Source organism: Brachyhypopomus gauderio, chromosome 16 (assembly GCF_052324685.1).
Source record: "Brachyhypopomus gauderio isolate BG-103 chromosome 16, BGAUD_0.2, whole genome shotgun sequence".
Classification (NCBI taxonomy): domain Eukaryota; kingdom Metazoa; phylum Chordata; class Actinopteri; order Gymnotiformes; family Hypopomidae; genus Brachyhypopomus; species Brachyhypopomus gauderio.
In genome coordinates, this window is record NC_135226.1 from 7021102 (window position 1) to 7043333 (window position 22232).

The following is a 22232-nucleotide window of genomic DNA, read 5'->3' on the forward strand; positions in this document are numbered from 1 at the left end:
TACATGCAGGTGACCAGAATGCAGCTACTGTGGAAAACATTAAGCCTCTCTATCCAGTGATGGCCTCGTGTTTACGAAAAAATATTGCATCGTATTTTACATTCATGTTACTCACAAGCAGCTTCTTGCCCATAACTTAGTGCATAGTGTTTCTTTACCTGCTTCCAAATACACTCGGTATATTATTATATTACAGGGTTTTAGCAAGATATCAATGTCAAATATGCATGAATGCATGCATGATTTTCTATACAATATACCATATACATGCGATCTTTAGGCGAAACAAAATATAAGCTGAAAATATGCTTTGTTATGGCAAGGATTATCCCTGAAACCTTGCGAGAGTTTGAAGGCATTCCAGACGAAGCATGTTGAGACACAGGAACCGCGGTGGGAAAAGAGAGATGGGAGATATTTGAGTGTGAGGTCTGCAGGAAGCTGTGAAGTCTGACTGCAGGACATCCGAGCACTGAAACCGATCCTCCACGGGAACCCGAACCTCCAGTCTGTAGCTGGCCAGACGGGCCTAAAGCAATGCAGGTAGACGTATAGTGACCCAAATGAAATTAAACGAAATGATTCAAGTTAAGGGGAAAGTATCTTACGGATAAGAGGCAAAGTACAACAGATAGCCTACAAAAAGATCTAGATTAGTCCTGCATCACCTACAGAACTGCAGTGTGTGTGTGGCCAGGAAATTGTACGAAATAGAACCGCAATCACGCCAGAGGGAAAACGTCAAATACACACACGTGAGATTACTTTTCAATACCAGCGTGCGATGAACCGCAAACATTAAAGTGAAAACAGGGGGATGCATGCGCGAGACTGCCTTGACTTGTGCTAAATGAGCAGTGAATGTCACTCAATCTCTTATCAGAAAAACACAATACGTATGAATGTGTTCATGAATGAAATGCTGAATTCGTGTCGGAACTGCATGCAGGCGACCTTACAATGCAATCAGATAAAAAAATACATTGCATTCCACTCTGTGGCTCTGCAAACGTGACAAAACTGAACACAACACAAACCACCAGAACAGTGCGTCCTTAATGTCCCCAATAAAATATTATCACTTTCATGTCGCACTCCGTTGCCGAATGTGGGACTTGATCCGTGATCATCCGTGCAGACCATAAGACACTCCATAACGAAACGTATCTCCTGGTACGTCCAGCCTTTATCGTTGCAATGCTATGAAAGGTGTGGTAGCAGCTGGGCCCAACACGCCATGTTCTCCTTTGAAGATGAAGGAGTCTTCACTGACACCAGGCGATATTACCTGTCCCTTCAAGGGGTTTAGACCCGCCTTGAGACACTATAATTGAGATTAACTATGATCTAACTGTGTCAATAATTTTATAGGCTATATAAATATAAAATATAAATATATGCCAAACACAATAATATTATTCAGTTTTATTAACAGAGGAACTCTTTATAGAAGACCTCTATGACAGGCATATATTTGATTGCTCCATGTTACATAATGCACACTCGGTCCACGTGCCCATCCCAGTAAAGTAGATTCCAATGTGTTTGCGTATTTCTGATCCGTCTGTACTGACAACCACTGGTTTTGTTACAATCTGTGAACCTCGCTGTCCACTACTGCCGCCTAGTGGCAGAGCAAGCCTGGTTCACGTCTTCTATGTGCTTGCCCTGATGCAGAACAAGCTCCAATATATATATCCATGCCTACATATGAGCACTAAATCAAGAATGCCTTTGAAACAGGTTTCAAGATTTAACTTCTGTTTCATGATTCATGTTTAGCTCAGAGCGTTTTCTTGCCATAAATGATTTAGTTTAGAACTTGTGCGTATGCGCTCACTTCAGATTTCAAACTCACTAGATAAGGAACCAGTGTATTCTCAGTGCACAGCAGCCTTGGTTCACCCCAGTGCTGGGTTTGTGTGTGTGTGTGCCGTCATTTTCCTGGATACAGAAATCAGCAGACATATCCAACTCCCATTAATCATATTTTTACAAGATAGCACAAAGCTCAATACATTCTGTTCTCAGCAATTCTAGCTATACACTGTGTACCATCTCATATGTGGACCTGATTTACGTCTTTCCAAGTTGCTCAAAGGCCAGCCTGACTTCTGAATTTAACATTTTAAATTATGGTAAACGTCAGGCTTATTGTTTGTAAAGTGGTCGCTCCATCTCAGTTTCCTAAAACACTGACGAAAGAGACTGGGGCGGTACATGTGAGGGACAGACCATAATCTGAAGAAATGTTGTGTTTACGATATACCTTTCTTGTCTGTAAACACTGAATACCAAACATCTCTTGTAAAATGTTACGAAACAGCTGCACACATAAAGCACCGTCACATAAAGTAGTCACAAAGAAAAGTTGTGACGTATGTCAATTGACACATCCTGCTGTTCTAGTGTTAAGTGCAGTCTCAACAAACTGGTGGGCATAAATTTGATGTAAACAAGTAGCATTATGGCTTCCTGGTCATGTGCTCTCTCCCCTCTCTCCGTGTGTAGAGAATCGAGAGCAGACCCTGGGCTGGAGTAAGAGCCTGCGTTTAAGTGTTGATGTGGAAATCGAACAGGTGGTATTTTCTAGTGCATCTGGTCCAGTTCCATATGCAGAGCTCTGGAATGGTGGTCCACTGATGGGCTATGAATCTTCATGTAACCTTTTTTAAAAGGAGGTCAAATTTCAAAGGTAATGTCTGGCACCTCCTGGTCATCACGATACAGAAGAGCATAGCATGTTGTTATAACATGATCTCGCTTGGATTACCTGTGACATGACTATTACCACCATGCAAGGAGAAATATGTGAGGTTTACACACATCGTGCCTGCTTTTCTGGATATGGATTAAATCTTGTATTGGATTAAATTATAATGCCAGTGAGTACTGGGACTTAAAAGAGGTCACCCAGCAGACACGACATCCACCACTGATCTGCGGAGTGGTGATTTGCCTGCTCTAACATGTCTACTGAATATGGAAAAGGAACGATGAATTAAATCAGATAAATGGGAGATGGAAATAATCGTTCTCAGGTCCCCTGCAGGGCCAGTTCCAATCCAGTCCACACACACACACACACACACACACACACACACACACACACACACACACACACACACACAACTGCAACAGAATTTAAAGCATTAACAGATGGATAGCTCAGAGAGAATGCATAATTCCTGATGATGCCATTTTGACACTTTACAAAGATTTATTATATGGTATTTTTCACTGCCTGAGGCTTTCATAGGATTCCTTATTTTATTTATGTTTTTGCTCTGTTAGGTGTGTGTTGCTGCCTCGAGATATGATTTCGTTTAATTTAACTACAGCATGATGTTATGAAATCACACGTGTGTCTGTGTGCGCTCTCTGCTTGCTTTGGGGCTCTTTCAGTGCTTGCTGAAACAGCTCAGACTTTCATGTGTTTTCCTGGATAGAAAAGCCAAATCTAACGCACATGGACATCGACAGGTTAAATTTCCCCCCCTGGATCTTTGAATGGGCTGCTTTGTTTGTGGGCAATATTTTGGCCATTGTTTGATTGACAGAGTGATTGGCGTAGCTAATGCTAAACACAAGTTCTATCATATGGGTTAACTGATGTATGCAACAAGCATAATGCGAAACATAGCATGGCCCTTAGACATGAAAGGTAGATGTACATGGGTCTATTTTCTTTTAAAAGGACAAGGGAAAAGCTAATATTTGTGGCGGATATCTCCTCTTGCCACAATTCTGACATGGCTTAACATTAAAGCATACTTGAAGGTTGGTGTGAACATACGTAGACAGTAACGATAATCCATCACATAGTAAAGATTCTGCTAAAGCTTTTTTCTGTTTCTGACACATTGCATACTGACATACACTACCGTTCAAAAGTTTGGGGTCACTTAGAAATGTTCTTATTTTTAAAAGAAAAGCAGTTTTTTTTCAATTTAGCTAACATTAAATGCATCAAAAATACACTCTATACATTATTAATGTGGTAAATGACTATTCTAGCTGTAAAATCTGGTTTTTAATGCAATATCTACATAGATGTATGGAGACCCATTTCCAACAACCATCACTCCAGTGTTCTAATGGTACTTTGTGTTTGCTAACTCTGTAAGGAGGCTATTGGATATTTAGAAAATCATTGAAAACCCTTGTGCAAGTAGGTTAGCACAGCTGAAAACAGTTTTGCTGATTAGAAAAGCTATAAAACTGACCTTCCTTTGAGATAGTTGTGAATCTGGAGCATTACAATTGTTGGTTCGATTAAACTCACAAAATGGCCAGAAAAAGACAACTTTCAATTGAAACTCGACAGTCTATTCTTGTTCTGAGAAATGAAGGCTATTCCATGCGAGACATTGCCAAGAAACTGAAGATTTCCTACAATGGTGAGAGCACAGACAGGCTCTAACCAGAGTAGAAGGAGAAGTGGAAGGCCCCGCTGCACAACTGAGCAAGAAGACAAATACATTAGAGTCTCCAGTTTGAGAAATCGACGCCTCACAGGTCCTCAACTGGCAGCTTCATTAAATAGTACCCGCAAAACGCCAGTGTCAACGTCTACAGTGAAGAGGCGACTCCGGGATGCTGGCCTTCAGGGCAGAGTGGCAAAGAAAAAGCCATATCTGAGACTGGCTAATAAAAGAAAAAGATTAATATGGGCAAAAGAACACAGACATTAGACAGAGGAAGATTGGAAAAAAGTGTTATGGACAGATGAATCAAAGTTTGAGGTGTTTGGATCACACAGACGAACATTTGTGAGACGCAGAACAACTGAAAAGATGCTGGAAGAGTGCCTGACACCATCTGTCAAACATGGTGGAGGTAATGTGATGGTCTGGGGTTGCTTTGGTGCTGGTAAAGTGGGAGATTTGAACAAGGTAAAAGGGATTTTGAATAAGGAAGGCTATCACTCCATTTTGCAACACCATGCCATACCCTGTGGACAGCGCTTGATTGGAGCCAATTTCATCCTGCAACAGGACAATGACCCAAAGCACACCTCCAAATTATGCACAAACTATTTAGAGAAGAAGCAGGCAGCTGGTGTTTTATCGGTAATGGAGTGGCCAGCGCAGTCACCAGATCTCAACCCCATTGAGCTGTTGTGGGAGCAGCTTGACCGTATGGTACGAAAAAAGTGTCCATTAATCCAATCAAACTTGTGGGAGCGGCTTCTGGAAGCATGGGGTGAAATTTCACCAGATTACCTCAGCAAATTAACAGCTAGAATGCCAAAGGTCTGCAATGCTGTAATTGCTGCTAAGGGAGCATTCTTTGACGAAAGCAAAGTTTTAAGTAGAAAATTATTTCAAATAAAATAAAAAAAACATTATTTCTACCTTGTCAATGTCTGGACTATATTTCTATTCATTTTGCAACTCATTTGATAAATAAAAGTATGAGATTTCAGGGAAAACACAAAATTGTCTAGGTGACCCCAAACTTTTGAACGGTAGTGTACATGGTAAACGCAGCATTGCACAAATCAGCTCAATCTGAACTGCTCTCCCTGCCTCTGCGGCCATCACCGACATCGAGTCAACATCACACCTGGCTTTCTTTTTGGCGACACTGTAGCACTGTGGTTTTCACAGCAGCTGTGAAAGGCATACTTTCTGTCATTTTTAAAATTTAGATTTTATAAAATTTTTATTTGGGGGCAGTTGTTTGCTTTCTTTAAAGGAACCTTCAATCACACACTATATATACCGTTTTCCACATAACATTTTAATGAGATTACTGTTGTTGTTTTTTTTTTCCTATAATTTATAACCTAACGTGTAGACCCTGAGATGAGGAGAGGACATGTCTTCTCTCATGCAGCCCCATGAGGTAGCTACATTTAACCATGCTGGTGTTTGATGACTTAACACCATTTGAAGGTAGAGAAATTCCCTAATGTTCTCTTTTAGCACTGTCAATTAATTAATTAATTAATTGACAGTGTTGGCATCAAAACTTGTGTTAGCTGCCTTTGATGATTAAAATGATGCCTTATGATTTAAGTCTTGGTTAGGAGATACCTGGGCTTCAGAGTCGGTCGTGTTATTTACTGTTGTTATAAATAAACTGCCACTCATTGGCTGATCAACTGGAACTCAGACCTATCTGATGAATCTACTTGTTAAAGTCAAAAGCATTTGCTTATGTCTAGCTTTGTACGAAATATAATATTTCAAAGCCTTTTACAACATATCCTTTACTAATCATTGTAATAGTGCATGTAACTTTCAAATGCATGTATTAGACATGCAGACAAATCAGCTTTACTAACACTTTCTAAAGAAGAATAGGTTAGGCTCCTGATTTTGCATTTTTGATGGGTTGATATAGCTTGGCATTATATATACACATTATATAGACACTGATATCGCTTGTCCTTAAGATACTGTCTGATTGTTCCATATGGCGTGAATTGTATACATAATTTAAACCTTTCTGGTTGTTTTCTTTCTTCTATGTTATCTCGCCTTCCTATGAGATCCATATGCAGAGACATGTTCTTGTCACATCTTATATTTGATTTGATTAATCGACTTTTTTGATATACCAAGTGTCTACAGTCCCGGAAATGTTAGCACGTGATTGGTCAAAAGTCCGGAGCGGAGGGATCGGTTCAGCATGTGGAATATTCCGCTTGCATCGGCGGAGAAGCTGCGCAGATCTTCACAGCCAGCCCGCTAACTACGCGCGGTACATCTGCGCAGCCCTCGCGTGGCGTGTCGCGTTGAACGCACCCTCTGCCGTAGCGCCAGGGAAGCGTCGCTCCTCTCTACGCCCAGGGAAGCGTTGGGCTGAGCGGCTGACGGTCCACGCAGAGGTCGCCGAGAAAAAGTGTGACACATCTTAATAGCTGGCTCGCCATTTCTATCAGTAGACAAGAGCTCATTTCTTGGTAAGTTAACTATCGTCTTGAATGTTTAGATACTTGGATAGCTAAATATTTCGCCTAGCTTAGTAAACCTTAGTGAAGGTAAATAAGTGGACGGGACCGCAGCAGCGTTAGCCAGTTAGCTGTGTGGCGTAACGTCAAGAGTTGACGGTCGTGTTATTGACGGTCGTGGATTTAAGTTATTGCCAACGGATTAGTCTGATGTGGTTTAGTTAGATTGGAAAACGACGTAGTTTTTCAAACTTCAAAGTCAGTAGTCGTGTTATAGTTCCTGACATTTTACACGACGCATATCTGTCACTCAAGTCTAGCGTGTAAATGTCTTGACTTTTATTTTGTAAATGTGTCTTTTATGTTGTAAATGTGGCTTCTAACCTGCTGTCTCAGTGATGGTATTACCTAACAGTTAGCAGTTAGCTCTAGCTGGCTAGGATAACTAACTAATACTGTTAAAACATGTCCAGATAAAACGTGTTAAAACATGTCCAGATAACGTCTAATTTATTTAACGATATTATCGTGGAGAAGAGGTATCCACTCTGTATGGAAACATAACAGCGAAAGCTGTTAATGTTAGGTTGTAATACTGAAATTTGATACTGATAAAAGCTCCATCCGAAATGCCGTACTTCCCTCCTATACAGTACGCCAGAGGAGTACGCGATAAAGGGTAGTATGTCAGAATACATAGTATGCATTAAACAGTGAAAAGTTCCCGGATGGGTTACTGAATCAAGAGCCATTTTGAAGTATGTGATTGCAGCACACTGTTCTATCCCATGATTCAACTGGAGCATTTAACTATTATCATGTGATGTCATATGACAGGTAAAATTGAGGATGTAGTATGTCCAAGGTTGTATGCATACTTCCCAGTCACCTACTGAAAGAACGTACTGCTTCAACGGTTGAGAAGAAGGTACTGCATTGAAATCTAGTGCGTACTGTACGGCATTTCAGACTGAGCAATGGTGTGACAGGCTAATTTGGCTAGCTAACTAGTAAGTAATATCCGCGTTGCAGCAACTAGCCATCTAGGCCATCTAAGCTAGCTAATATTTACATGATGACAGCATTGTTATTGGTTTGATTGTAAACCCTGAAAGAAATGGAATGAGACGTCATATTAAACGCAATTAAGCAAGCAATTCTTTAATTGTATTTGCAGTAATGGAGAAAGCAAAGCAAGATGCCTTCGACAGAGCCAGACTTCAGGTGATCAAAGACGGTTATGAAAGTGCATTTGAGTGCATTAACAAGGGTCTCGCGGAGGATGAAGCAGGACACACAGCGAAAGCCTTGAAGTTTTACCGGCAGGGGCGCCAGCACCTCCTCAGGGCACTCAGCGTGCCCTCCCGGGGTGACGAGTGCGTGGGGGCTCCCTGGGATTCAGCCCGACAGATGCAGCAGAAAATGCAAGAGACTCTCAACAACATCACCACGCGATTAGCGGTGCTGGAGACCACCGTGGAGCCCAGCGGTCTTTCAGGACCAGTGGTCGGATCAGCCTCTCAGAACCTCTACCCAGCAGTCCCCAACGTCAAGCCGGAGAGGCCGGAACCTCCGAGGGGGCTGTTACCCAGTAGCCAGCCTGCAGGAGGTGCAGGTCACGTATCCCCGGGAGCTCGAGGGGCAGCGCCTGTTGCCCCCCGAATGCCGGGCTTCACCCCTGATCAGCCCCCAGCCTACTCCCCCCAAGCTGCCGACGGACACCTCAGTATTTCCTATGGCACCGCTGCAGGAGAGCTGTCCCTGGTCGGGCACGAGTTCTACAGCCAAACGTCCAGCTCAGCTCCATCTCCTCAGAATCTGGGTGAGGATGGCGAGGAGCTGCTTTTCCTGCCCCATGGCGTGCAGATCTTCTTTGTAACGCCCGATGGAGAAGTAAGCGCCCCGTCTTACCCCGGCTACCTGCGCATAGTTAAGTTCACCAACGAGTGCTCGGACAGGATGCAAGACAGGCCTCCAGCCTTTCTTCAGGTAAGATGTCCGTTTGGAGTATTGCTACACTGGTATTTTGGGGAATAAAGTATAACTTCACTTAAGTATAGCTAAGATTTGAACTCCATTTCAGTTTTATGTGGGTTTGTCTATCATTCTTGAATTATTTCTGAACTAATACATATTTTAGACAGACAGGAGAGCTAAAATTATTGTAGGTTAAGAACATACGTGCTGTCTGTGTATATGTCGTCCTTTAAGTCTGTGCTACCTCATTAGGAATTCCTTGAATGTCATCATGGAACTTCCCCAGATGCATCATGTAGTGAGGAATAACTCAATAACTGGCATCAGAGGATTACTCATTGGTGTGGACAGAAATAGCCTACATGTTAGGCCAGTACCTATGTTGATGTGGGCGGCATTTCAACTGCTTAGCCTGCTCCGTGTTTGGAATTAATCACTATCTCACTTTTCAGTGCAGCTTTTTTTATTATTATTTCATTTTTTCATTCTGTTTGACGGGAAAAAAACTGGTCACCTTTGTAACAAATTACATCATTAACTAGCCTGTTTGTTTTCCATTTTGAAAATACTTTCCATTTGAGAGCTGTGGTTGTTTTGTCAGATGGGGTGAAAGATTAACAAACGAACCAAACCTTTGACCAGAGCACTTCTAGCTTAGACTGTCAAGGGACTCTTTAGCAACTGTGTTTGCTAGCTCTGCCTCTATCGAATGACCAAGATGTGTCCCATTGGTGTCACTTACTATAGATGACCCTGCCGCAAAGATGGGTCAGATCGATCGTGGGCTTTGAGGCTGTGACCTCCCACTGCATGTATCCTCTAGAGTCTTGAAGGAAGATAACTTCTGAAGGCTGCATCAGACGGCCCTAGGAGTGTCCTAGTACAAAAGCAGTGACAAGGCACTTTTGTAAGTCCCTCTGGATAACAGCGTCTGATAAATGCAGAAAATGTAAAATGTATCAAACCATAACTGGATTTGTCTGGCATCATCTCGGCAAACATTCCTATGCCTTTTAAATACCTCATTTGTAAGTAGTCTATGATTAATTGGTGTATTTAATATCCAAAAAAATACAAAGTACATAGACTTAGTACAGAGAGAATTCCTCTTTCTTATAGTGCTGGTGTTTTAGAACTCCTCGTCGGGGCATAAATACATAAATACGTCTCTTCCCTTTTTGGGTGAAAGTGCAACTGTTCGTTGAGACAGCACAGCGAGGAAGCTGGTCTCCAGCGTTCGCCCCTCTGGTCTGCTCTTTAATCCAGTTTAATCCTCGCAGTTATTGGACAGGGCTCAGTGTGTCATGAACACTGGTCATCTGACCGGACTCGGGGCTTTTCTCAAGCCTTCAGTCACATGCCTCAAGGAGTGGACATCTAGACATCTCTGTCTGCCCACCACGTGTTTGCAGGATGTTCTGCTGTAGATCGTTTTTTGTTCAGAAACCCACAGATTTGTGTCTATAACTGTGATTTTCCCAGGTATATATATTTTTTTACTTGAATTTACATTTCAGACATCACTGTGGAGAGTCATTCAGTTCTTACTACAAAATCCATGCTAGTATTCTAATTATATTTGAGAAATGTGCACACCTAGACCCTAAACAGCAGTTCTAACACCAGTCCTCCAGGACCCAGAGATGTTCTAAGTCCTGTTCGGTGTTTTAATCAGAACTCTTACTGTTGCAGCTACTTTACGAGTCCAATGAGACTTGCTGTGTTTAATTATTCAAATCCAGTGCCTTGTGGGAGCACGGGGCTGACTGTCATGGCCTCCTGTGTTACCAAGTGCTCGAGTATTTGGGTTTCCTCTCGTACAAGTAGTGTTATTAGAGCATTGTCTCAACTTGGTGAAGACAGGCAATGACTACAGCAGCCTATGTGACTGACGTGAACACGTTTTGCCCCGATTTCAGGTGTGTGACTGGCTTTACCCCCTGATGGCCACTGATTCGCCGGTCCTGCTGTGCAACACGGGGGTCTACATGTTCCCTGATCTGATGGCTCCCTCTGCGGGCTCCTACGTGGGCCTGGTCCTGGCGTCAGAACTGCCCACCTCTGAGCGAGACCTCTTCCATGACCTCCTGGCCCAGATGACTGACCTGCGAGTCCAGGTGAGTCCGGTGTGGCCCCTCTAGGACCCCCAGGGTTCCCAGCAGGTGGAACACCTCAACTTCACTCCATACCTCAGGCCCAGCTCCTAGACTCTCAGTAGTTTTCTGCACTTAGGAACAACTTTTGAGTCTTTGATTTATTTTATATTAAACATGAAGCAGTGATGCGTGTTTTGTGTGCAGAATGACTGAAGAGAGCACTCCAGCACTCACTTGTCATTTCACTTATATAGTGTGTACGTATACGTGTGTTTGTGTGTTATATTTATTTTGATACACACACACGGCCACACACATTGTATATAGGTCATTTATAAATGGATCAGCGGTGTTAGCCTGATGTGGTGGGTCTAATCATTGTTTGTGTAGCTAACGTTTAGGTTAGATTCTACCATCATATATTTTTAGTTTGCTGGTTGGTATTATGTATGTTTAACAGGCATGAAAATCTGTCACCTTTCGGCGAAATTCGCCGTTTTGAAGTCGAAAAGGGTGGCCTACGTGAATCGTGTAGATCCGAGGAGTTTTTTTTTTTTGGGGGGGGTCGGGAGATTATATGTATATATTTTAATTATCATATTGACTTAATAAGCAAACAGAGCACTTCCGAAATCGGCAATTCCAGCAGTTTCCGCCCAGAACCTTCATGGAGGCCAAATAGCGTTCAATCATACGAACGTTCTTTATTCATGTTATTCATTTACTGTTAAGCAGGACGAGAAGCAGGACCTGCTACACCGGGGACACGGCAGAAGAGCGTACATTTACCACTACATTTACCAGATCGTACATTTACCAGTGGATTTAATTGGGTTATTAATGGTTTCAATCGTTTTCATATTTTGCGGTAAAACAAAGTTACTGCCGTTCGCTACAGCGTTGAACACTGTCAGAAATAGCCACAAGCTCTTGTGATAAATAGGTAGATGGGCATATTAAGTTCGCGTCAACCCCGTGTAGTTAACGGCGACATAAAATGAGAAACAAGATTTTTTTTCTAGTGTTTCTGTAGTTGTAACTGGTGAATCCAGGGATGTGTGAGGATAACATTCACGCCGGGGCTGAAAAGGTTGAAGATGAAGTTGTAAACGCTTGTCGTTTGAGTCTACCCTGTGCTTTAGCCCATGTTAGAAAATAAAAACACGTGAACCGTGGTATTTTTACACTCATTTTCACCGCTGATGTATTTATTGGTTCATTAAGACGTAATGGTTTTGACTAAGCCATCCGGAATGGCGAAAACAGCTTCTCGCATTTACGGATCTGGCTCGTACATTGAATCCATTGACAAGACAGTCAAAAAAATTTTTTTATGGATTTTACTATATTTTACTGAGCCCGTAAGGTGACATCATGTAAAAAATAATAACGCGTGGCCACGACTTACTAACGCGTGGGAACGAGATACTAACGTCGCCTTTCACACGCGGCAACAAAGTTTATTTTTTCACAGCAAAGCAAGCAGATCCCAGGGATGTTCGCGAACTGACTGCCCAAGGAAGGTAAACCTGGCTTTATATAAAGTAATACTTAATTATCTTGTTCGCACGCGTTAATTATCTCGTTTGCACGCATTAGTAAGTTGTGGCTACGCGTTATTATATTTTTTACATGATGTCACCTTACGGGCTCCGTAATATTTGGCATCACCTGTCGCTGTATCCCCGTACACCAGCAGCCACCCCCCCCATCGCCGTATCCCCATGACGTCACATGTCAATGCCCCCCACGTCAACGCCCCGTCGCCGTATCCCCATGACGTCACATGCCCCGCCCCCCGGTCTTCTCACCTTTTTAACCCCTGACCCATTTTCATGCCTGGTTTAAAAGATATCATGATTTGTATAATCTGTTCTGACAGACATACCGTTAATACATGTGTGCTTCTGTAACAACTTGCTGTTTTCACAGATATCGGGTGTGTTTGAGAGGTTGAGGGAGTTGTTTAACCAGGTACTAGTCTAAAGATTGTAGTACATTTGAAGAGCAGGTGCCTTTGCATTTTCTTTTAATTATACATCTAATTGTTGTCATGGGAGAGTGGTTTTCATGCCAGTCCTGTTGTACCAGCCAGTCCACAATTTAGTTTCATTTCTAAATCCACCTGAGGCAGGTAATCAGCACTCCACACCCCTTCATTATTGGGCCTGTGTGTGTTTGGGGACACCCAGCGGGCCCCGTTTTATCCCGCTCCAGCTCCAAACACTGGATTGAAGCATCCAAAACAAACATCCTGGGGTTTTATTGTAGAGGAGTAAGAAATCAAATCAAGAGCCTTAAATGAAACAGCACTTGTTCCTTCATTTGGTACTCACAAAACCTTCAAGCCTGCTTTGGCCTGCATTGCAGGAGACTGTGCCACTCTGGGCCTGAAGGTGGCGCCAGAGAGAATTAGCTCTGCTTTGTAGATGACCAGCTGTCCCCTAGTTCGGCCTCTCCACAGAAAACCGTAGACTGAAGGCTGAGCAGCGAGAGGCTAATTAGTCAGACTCTCTTTAGCGCTTCTAGTGTGGCTTCCTGGCTGTCTTTTTCGCCTCAGGTGCCTGTGGCTGTGAAAAGAGAGCCAGGCGTAATTGTGGCCGGCTGTGGTTCGTCGGCTCCCGCCAGGGCGTTGCGGTGGTTTCCGCCTACACGTTGGTCTAAACGAGTCGAGCTACGCGCCTCGTGTACCTCGCTCGAGTGCCACGGTGTGCGGAAAGCACGCGTAGCGGTCCGCGAAGGCCGCCGTGTCGGTGAAGTTCGGTTCGGGTCCGAGAGTCGCTGCTGGTCTTCTCGAAGATGGCAGCAGCCACAATCGGACCCTTTGTTTCTGGCAGAACAGTTTGGCGTGCGGAGTGCACTGCCTGCTGACCGACCGCACAAAGCCCAGTGCTCAGGCCAGCACAAAGACGTCAAAGAAGCCTCGGCTGGCGGGGCGCACGTTGGGAAAGGGTGATTTCGCAAATCTGCCCGAGTCCCTGCACAGAGAGACATCGGCCTTATCCCCATTCACATAATGATGCATAATGCTTTGCTGGAACTGTTGCTTACCCTCTCAGGTTTCGGATGGAGCAGCAGACACCATCAACCTGGGCCAGAAGGTGCCCTTGGGCCCTCCTGAAGAGGTGGTGCCCCCTACTGAGGAGGACAAGGTGCTTCCTGAGTGGAGTGAGAAAGTAGCTCATGGAATCCTTACAGGTGAGAGTCCTTACAGGTGAGGGGAGGGGGCGGGGCCGATGATGGTTGGTAATGTAGCTTGAAGCTTTCTTCAGTGGTGGAAGTTTGGAATCTGCACTTTGTTCCAATTAAGACAGGGTGTGTTAAAGCCCTTCTGGACTTTAAGCATATCTGGGTTGAGCATTCATGGTCACTACACAATAAGTGTGGCTGAATTGTGCTTTTGGGAGGGGTTAGAGCAGTCTTTCCTCTCTTACTTCGTATACAATCCAGAAAATGCTGTTGGGCATACCAGATCTTCTAGATCTAATCAGTAGTCTTAAGTCTAAAACCCGATCCAAAGTTGTTCAACTCCTGTTATTTCACAAATAATAATTTTTTTCCCCTCAAATACATCTAAGCTGTACATAAATAAGATATAGGAGTCATACTAGTAAATGATGTCATGTTTGGGCAGGATCTTTACTTTATGCCAAACAGGACAGATGTGTTGTGATACCTGTAAGGTCTCAGGGTGTCTACACCAGAGACGTGGCTGAAATGGCGAAGAGTGCCCTATCACTCTCACGTGTCATCATTCCTCTAAATAACATCTAGAAAGTGATTCAGAAACTGATACTTCACAGACGTTCCAGAACGAAGCCTTTAGTAGTTCCTGTAAATCCCCTTCGTAATCGGATCTTTTTAACTCAGATTTAACTCGCATTTAGATTTCTGAAATAAGGATTAGACGAACAGTTTTCTAAAATGCTGTTCACATCTAATGGAATATTTAGAAAACCCAAAAGATTAAACACGTCTTAAAGCTGACTGACAGAACCTTAAAATACTATAAATGGTACAATTAGTGAGAGACTAGTCAAGAGAGCAGACTTAAAGTAATTAAAACATTATAATAATAAAATTTGAACAGAAGGGTCCTCAGTTGAAAGGTTTTGGTCCATGGTGCAGTGATGATTGTTCTTCTCCCCCCCAGGGGCGTCCTGGCTGAGCTATGGATTAGTTAAGGGGGCCGAGTACACGGGGAAGGCCATCCAGAAAGGAGCCTCTAAACTGAGAGAACACATCACCCCCGAAGACAAGCCGGCACACGTCAGCCCCACGGTCACAAGAAGCCTCCATGTAGCCAAGCAAGCCACCGGAGGAGCTGTTAAAGTCAGCCAGTTTCTAGGTAAACGCCACCGTAGATGGGGGGCAGACGTAGCCACATAAATATGTCTCAGTGGGAAGTAAAGTTGGTCGTGGCGTTTGTTGTTTTAAACACAGGGTTCCCACGGGTCCTTGAAATCCTTGAAAGTTTGTGAATCTGAAAAAATAAGTTCAAGGCCCTGGAAAGTTTTTGAAAACAGGCATAAAAGACAGCCGTCCTTGACGGTCCTTGAATATTTTATATTCAGAGTTGACTGTTTCGATGCCCATGAGTGAATGACTGTTGAGTTCAAGTGTAATAACAAGATTATCACTGATGGTATGAGACAAAAGATATAATAGATATTCTTTCAAGAAACATCCTAATACAAATTATAAAACCGCAAAGGCTTGTCAAATGGCTCATGTCTTCTAAAGTAAAAGAGACTCATTTCAAAATAATAAATAAGATATATCCTGTAGCCATGTTTCTTGAAAGAAGAGTTAAACTTGATGTGGATTAATGGACCTTTTTTAAGTCAGAAGATGAATCCCAGGAGCATTTGTTTTTTCATCTCAATATTTACAAAGTTTTTGCATGGACACTAGAAACTGGATTAATCTCAAACTTCTTTCTTTTGATACCATTATACTTCAGTTCGAATTTGATACCATTTAACTTCAGTTCGAATTTCTCTGATTCCATAAATTCACTACCGTAAGTGGAGTGGTTAAAAGGCTGTTCTCTTTATGAATGAATATTATTCTTTATTAAGTAGATTTAAAACTATGCTAGAATCATCTCACGCCAGATTTCTCTAGAAATCTATAGTTCTAATCTCATTATATGGCTTTGCTCCTCTGTTTTATGTATGTACTGTATGTGTATATGCATATGTGTATTATTGTTATTATTATTATTATTATTATTTGTCTACTGTCAATGTGTCATTATTTTGCCAGCACAAGTTCATTTAAAATTACATTGATTCTACAGGGCCTATGCTGACTTTTACTTGGCAAAGTTTGGTCATTCTCCTGTAGAGAAATTTGTTTGTTTGTTGAGAACCGAAAGCAAGTGTTTCCTGTAGGTAGTTGTTGATCCTTCAACAACTATAGCCATTTTACGTGAAAGTCGTCATCTCAGATGTGCATTGCTAAAGTGCCAGTCATGTTGAGTGTGAGTGAAGTTTTTGTAGAATCAGCGCTTAATGTCATGCACAGAAAATTTCAGGATGCATGGCTTGAAATGACATTCAGTCTTTTGAATTTGCGTTGTATTAACATCGTTTTTTGATAACATATTCAGGGGTAAGAGTAGGTAAATGCTGGCAGGTGCAGTCCTTGAATTTGAGCAAGTTGGTCCTGGAAAGTCATTGAAAGGTCCTTGAATTTTATGTTAACCAAGGTGTGGGAACCCTGTAAACACTTAAAAATTATTCAAAATATTATTACTTAGTTAAGGATAAATGACGAGATAGGGTTAGCTGCATTGGTGCTGTGGGTCTGATCTCTGAGCACTTTTCTTGTCCCGTGCGGTTACAGTGGACGGGCTTTGCACGGTTGCTGGCCATGTGGGCAGAGAGTTGGCCCCACATGTGAAGAAACACGGGGTGAAACTGGTACCAGAGTCCATGAAGAAAGACGGCGACGGGCGGTCCAACATTGACGGAGCGATGGTGGTAGCAGCCAGTGGAATCCAGGGTGAGGTGCCATACTGTGACCTTCCTTTAAAATCACACGGCTTAATACCGACAGCAGTAATACATTCACGGGGCTCATCATTTTATACTGAAAAGACGTTGCTGCAAAACAAGCTCTTATTCTCGTTGTTGTATTGTTTTCTGATCACACGTACGGCAGGATTTGCAGCTGTGTGGACAGGCTTGGAAACCGGAGCTAAAAATATTGCGAAGAGCATTGCTAGTGAGACCGTCACCACCGTGAAGCACAAGTGAGTCACTGATCTCCAGTCAGTAGAGGTTCTTTGGAGTCCGCCTTAACCTTCTTATTTATGCACTACCGTCACCATTGTGAGTCACTGATCTCCAGTCAGTAGAGGTTCTTTGGAGTCCGCCTTAACCTTCTTATTTATGCACTACCGTCACCACTGTGAGTCACTGATCTCCAGTCAGTAGAGGTGCTTTGGAACGCTTCTCTGATTGGTCAGCTAGACTGTTCGCTCACATTGGACAGAGATGCTTGAATCAAAAGTGAACAACACACTTACACTCTCTCCCCCTCTATTTGTTTACAGATATAGGGGTCTGGCGAACGCCTTAAACCCCCCCAATGAGAAACAGTAGCTATACCCTTCAGAGCTTTGCCTTGCTTGAATGTGCCCATGATTGACAGACGGAACGAATAATGCAGTATATTAAAGAGCACTGCCATCCCACCGCCATACACAGTTGTGCCCACCGATTCTCATCTAGCGGAATGAACGGCCCTTCTTAATGGCCCTCCTCCCACTCCCCCCACACGCTTCCGCCTTTCTGTAATATAGAGAAGAATAAAATATAAAGAAATTTCTTGAATATGTTAATTTGCGGCCTCCTCCACTAAAGTGCTTTTAGCAGAGACACCCCATCCTCCCACACGCTCGCTTTTGAACACGGGCTCTTTCACGTCCTTTAGAAGTACAGTGAACATTTACAGCCCTTCCTCTGCTTGTAAGTGCAACATTTTGGCCTCCTGACATGCTGACAAATAATGACTGATTCAGAGACTGTGCACACAGGTAATCAAGACGTTTGTATGCATGGTAATCATTCGTGCCGGCCAACACCTATTGTAATTTAGTTTTACAAAATTACAGAGTAGGTTTGTTCGTTTTAACCATTATGAGAAAGTGTATGAAATGAATGAAAAGAAACGAGTGCTAACATACGTACAACTCAAGTGTCGATCGTTTAAAAATCAGGTTTTGTATAATGGGTTTTGAATAGGCATACAATAAGATGCTCCGTTCGATTTTCCATTAATGGGGTGTAATGTTTTTTCTATTTCTATTTGTTTTAGTAGTAAATGAATCCCCCGCATGTATTTGGGCTTGATGGCTTTGCATGCATTCATGCTCCTGCTACTGCCTCCCATAATCTGGTCCTGCTGGTCCTTTATCCCAAAAACACACCCCTCTTTTCACCTCCTCTTCATCGTCTGTGGTGTAGGTACGGGACGGAAGCAGGACGGGCCACGGACCACGCCGTCAACTCCGCCATTAACGTGGGCGCCACTGCCTTCAACATCGACAACCTGGGCATCAAGGCGATGGTGAAGAAGACGGGCAAGGAGACCGCCAGTGCCATCCTGAAGGACTACAACGTCCAAGACGCTCCAGGCACCGAGGACCAGCAGGAGAAGCCCAAGGACAAAAAATAAGCCCTCAACCCACTGTCCATCTGTCCAGGTCAAACTTTTACGGGACAAAAAAATACCCAAAAAAGCAACCAAAACGATGACCTGTGTTCAGACCGCTTGTTAAGCTCCTCGGTTTTTCAGTGGGTTTACTGACAAAGTTGTGATTGTGATGCTGGCGCTCACCTTTCTCATTATTTACTGACATGCTGTCTGTGAGAGGTATTTCGAGGATATTTATCTTACTGCAATACTTTATTCTAAATACTTGAGTTACTTGAGTTATTCTAAATTTAGCCTAAAGTTGAAGCTCGTCGAGATGTACGAAGTGCTTACTGAAAACCTCTCTCGCTAAAAAACATCTCCTCTCGCCTTTTTCCACACCAGCCCCACGTGAAAGTTCACGTTCCCCACCGATTAATGAGCAGCCATGACCACCAATGCAGGGATATCATTCTAATTATTTTACATTGTCCTTTATAGATGGACACTATTACATGTGCAACTCTTTCTAAAATTCTGTAGAGCCTTAATATGAATAATGTCATCACAGATTTCTACTGTGTCTAGAATGTCTATATTTTAAATGCTATATTTATAAAGAAATATTTATATATGCAGACTGGTTTGTTTATAGAGCTTTTGAAAACTGAAATGGTTTAAATATGTTTTCAACTAATTTAATCCTAATTTTGGACAGATATGTCATTGCTTGATATTTGAGTGCAATAATAATATAAGCTAGCCTGGGCAGAAGTAACTAGATGTCAAATGTCCGGGCCTTTACAATGACTAATGCTAATAAATGCAGATAATTAAGAACTAGTGGAAATGTTTATAAAATTCACTGTGAATGAACTGGTAAAGAAAGTTCTGTTTGGACCGATTCTCAGACGTGTAACCTTAATTTACGAGGAGTGGACACAAATCAAATGTGTGTCTTTCTGTGTCCTGTAAGCCTGCTGTCTAAATGAATGAAAATAGTTTTTGTTTTAGTTTTTGATTCATACCGACTGCGCATTTCCTAAGGGCTATGTTCTGTCTAAATACAAATCGATGCAAGCGTTTCAAAACGTGTCTCTTGATTGTCCACTTGACTGCAGTGTGAAGTGTGGTTGTAGATGGTTTTGAATCTTATTGAACTGTCTCACTGCTGTGTTAAGTGTTGTTAAAATGATACGTAACCACAGGTTTCACCACAGATGATATAAAGCAATTTACCTAACATTAAATATTAATATGGAATGTTAAAATTAAAAACAAAAATAAACGTTGACTGAGACACCAGGCTTGTGCATTAGTGTTATTATGAATAAACCTGCTTGTTTATGAACTTTTTTGTTTAAAAGAAAACAGGCAACTGTATGTTTTTGGTGTTCCAGTATTAATTAAGGTCCGGTGATGGCTTTCAACCTGCAAGACAGATGTTGCATGTCACTTCTTTGCAGAACAACGCGTTTAATTTAAGTGAAACAGCGCCCTCTACTGACAGCGCGGGAAGTGCAACATTCACTTCTGTTCGGTTACCCTCATCCCCCAACATCCCCCGTAGGAGCACAGACACAAGGAGTCATTTGACTGTTATACTTTAGCCAAAATAGAATATTTTGTCAATATTTTGCAAACTATAGACTACACATTATGAGAACTATTATCTGCCTTAACAGGCTTTTACGAATCTCTTCAATTGGATATTGTTTCTTAGCAAGTTGACCACTTTTTTTTTTGTTTTAAAATCGTCCATTAACGACACCGACACCGGAACCACGCCACAAAACTGCACTGGAATAATCAGTGTTTTGAGGCCATAGTGGGTCTGCTTCGGTGTGTCTTTGAACATCTGCAGACTGTCAGAATTACGTGCCCTGCTCCCTTATTCTTACCATTTTAATACGTTCCGCATGTTATACCAACATCTTGTTTATTGTGGTGCTCTGTGGTGGTTTGTAAGTATGATTGCACACTTTGTTGCCAAAGGACAATTTCTTTGCTTATCTTCTATATAGACATGCGGTTTCTAATAAATGAATGCATATCATAATTGGTCTAAAAGACAACGCAGTTATTTTTTATGCGGCATCTTGCAGGTGCAGGTGCGGTTGTATTCTCTCTTCCTGCGGTGTGTAAGATGGACCGGTACCCTGAGCGGAAGACTCGGTGCTCAGTCAGTGGTGGTCCAGTCTAGACTAGTCTAGACGGTGTTTCTACAATCTCTGTCCTCTGACGTCCAGACAAAACGGGCTGGACGACGCCCACGACTTCCAGTCTAAAGATGTCAAGGAAATACACCAAAGACGGTTCACGTCCAAGTCTTTCCGCCAACACGTTCGGTATTATTTCACCCGAGCTGTAGGACGAGGTGGAGCCCGACTGATCTGTAGGACTTCACCGAGGGAGAACTTCACCGAGAGAGAACTTCTCCAGGGGGGCGACGGCAGCGCCTGGTGCGTTTAAATTGGGGATGGACCCATGTAAATCACAGGGGTAGACACCGACACCAGCACCAGCCCATCCTAACGGAGTAACATCCTCCCAACATCCTACCAGCATCCTCCCGGAGGAGAACCGCACGGCACAAAGAGACCCACGACCATCTGAATGGCACGATAAGACATTACACGGACATCCTAACGCGGTGAAGTAAGTGGATAATGTTGTTTTATCCCGGAGGTGTCTCCGTTATTAAATGCAGAGCGATGTCCTATTGCCGTTGTCGTGCTTATTTCCATCATGTATTTTACTAGTACACTTCATTCATCAAGTCTCGACCGAACCGGTCGCAGCATCCAGGGTGGGTATCGTCGTTATAACGGGCAAAGGGCGGATCTGAATCACTTCTAATTGTGCAATTCATTGTAAATGATTATCGGATAATGCATTAACAACGAATAAACGTGTTTAAGGGCAGTCAAGTATGACACTGATATAGTAATTTTAGAAGCAATGCCTTATTCATAAATCGGACTGTCCGTGGTACCGCTGCACCTCCCGTAGCCCATCGTGTTCCGATATGCTCGGTTTTTAAAACTTACAAAGCATAAAAGTATTTTTTCCCCCACATTCATTCACGCAGGAATAAAACAAGGTGTCAGAAATGGAGCTGGAACATTTTGACGAACGGGACAAGGCGCAGAGGTACAACCGTGGGGGCTCCCGGGCCAACGGCCTCCCCAGCCCCACTCACAGCGCCCACTGCAGTCTGTACCGGACCCGCACCCTCACAGCCCTCAGCTCCGAGAAGAAGGCCAAGAAGGTGCGCTTCTACCGAAACGGAGACCGCTTCTTCAACGGGATGGTGTACGCCATCTCCCAGGACCGGTTCCGCTCCTTCGAAGCGCTTCTCGCAGACCTGACGCGCTCCTTATCCGACAACGTCAACTTGCCCCAAGGGGTCCGAACAATATATTCCGTCGATGGATCGGGGAAGATCTCGAGTATGGACCAGCTGGAGGAAGGTAATGTAACTTCCTTAAAGCACAATTTGAATTCAGCACGTGTAACACTTACCCATCAATCCCCTAAGAATAAAGTCATTTGGGGCCGAGCTCAAGTATTCATCAAGTAAAAAAAAAAATCAAGGATAAATTCAGTCCGCT

General features: G+C 43.0%; 2 protein-coding genes across 4 annotated transcripts in view; both read left to right on the forward strand.

Moving 5' to 3' along the window:
- Positions 1-6759: 6759 nt before the first annotated feature.
- LOC143477657 (spartin-like) lies at positions 6760-19921 on the forward strand. 2 transcript variants are annotated; one of them, XR_013121603.1, is made up of 9 exons: positions 6760-6913; positions 8079-8890; positions 10798-10995; positions 14034-14172; positions 15128-15322; positions 16825-16983; positions 17143-17233; positions 17537-18019; positions 18450-18582. XR_013121603.1 is itself a non-coding variant. In XM_076976364.1 (8 exons), exons 2-8 carry the CDS (start codon positions 8081-8083, stop codon positions 18658-18660), a joined length of 1803 nt encoding a protein of 600 aa, XP_076832479.1. In that variant the 5' UTR covers positions 6763-6913; positions 8079-8080; the 3' UTR covers positions 18661-19921. The 2 variants fall into 2 exon arrangements, 1 of the variants encoding a protein (XP_076832479.1); XM_076976364.1 differs by lacking the exon at positions 17537-18019 and having other exon boundaries at positions 6763-6913; positions 18450-19921.
- Positions 19922-20699: 778 nt separating this feature from the next.
- The window catches only part of LOC143478084 (serine/threonine-protein kinase DCLK1-like), a 31461-nt gene continuing 29928 nt past the window's right edge, over positions 20700-22232 (forward strand). For both annotated transcript variants that reach the window (XM_076977016.1, XM_076977017.1), the window contains exons 1-2: positions 20700-21276; positions 21710-22091. In XM_076977016.1, coding sequence (XP_076833131.1) covers positions 21731-22091 — 361 coding nt within the window. In that variant the 5' untranslated portion in view covers positions 20700-21276; positions 21710-21730. The remainder of the gene's footprint in view (positions 21277-21709; positions 22092-22232) is intronic.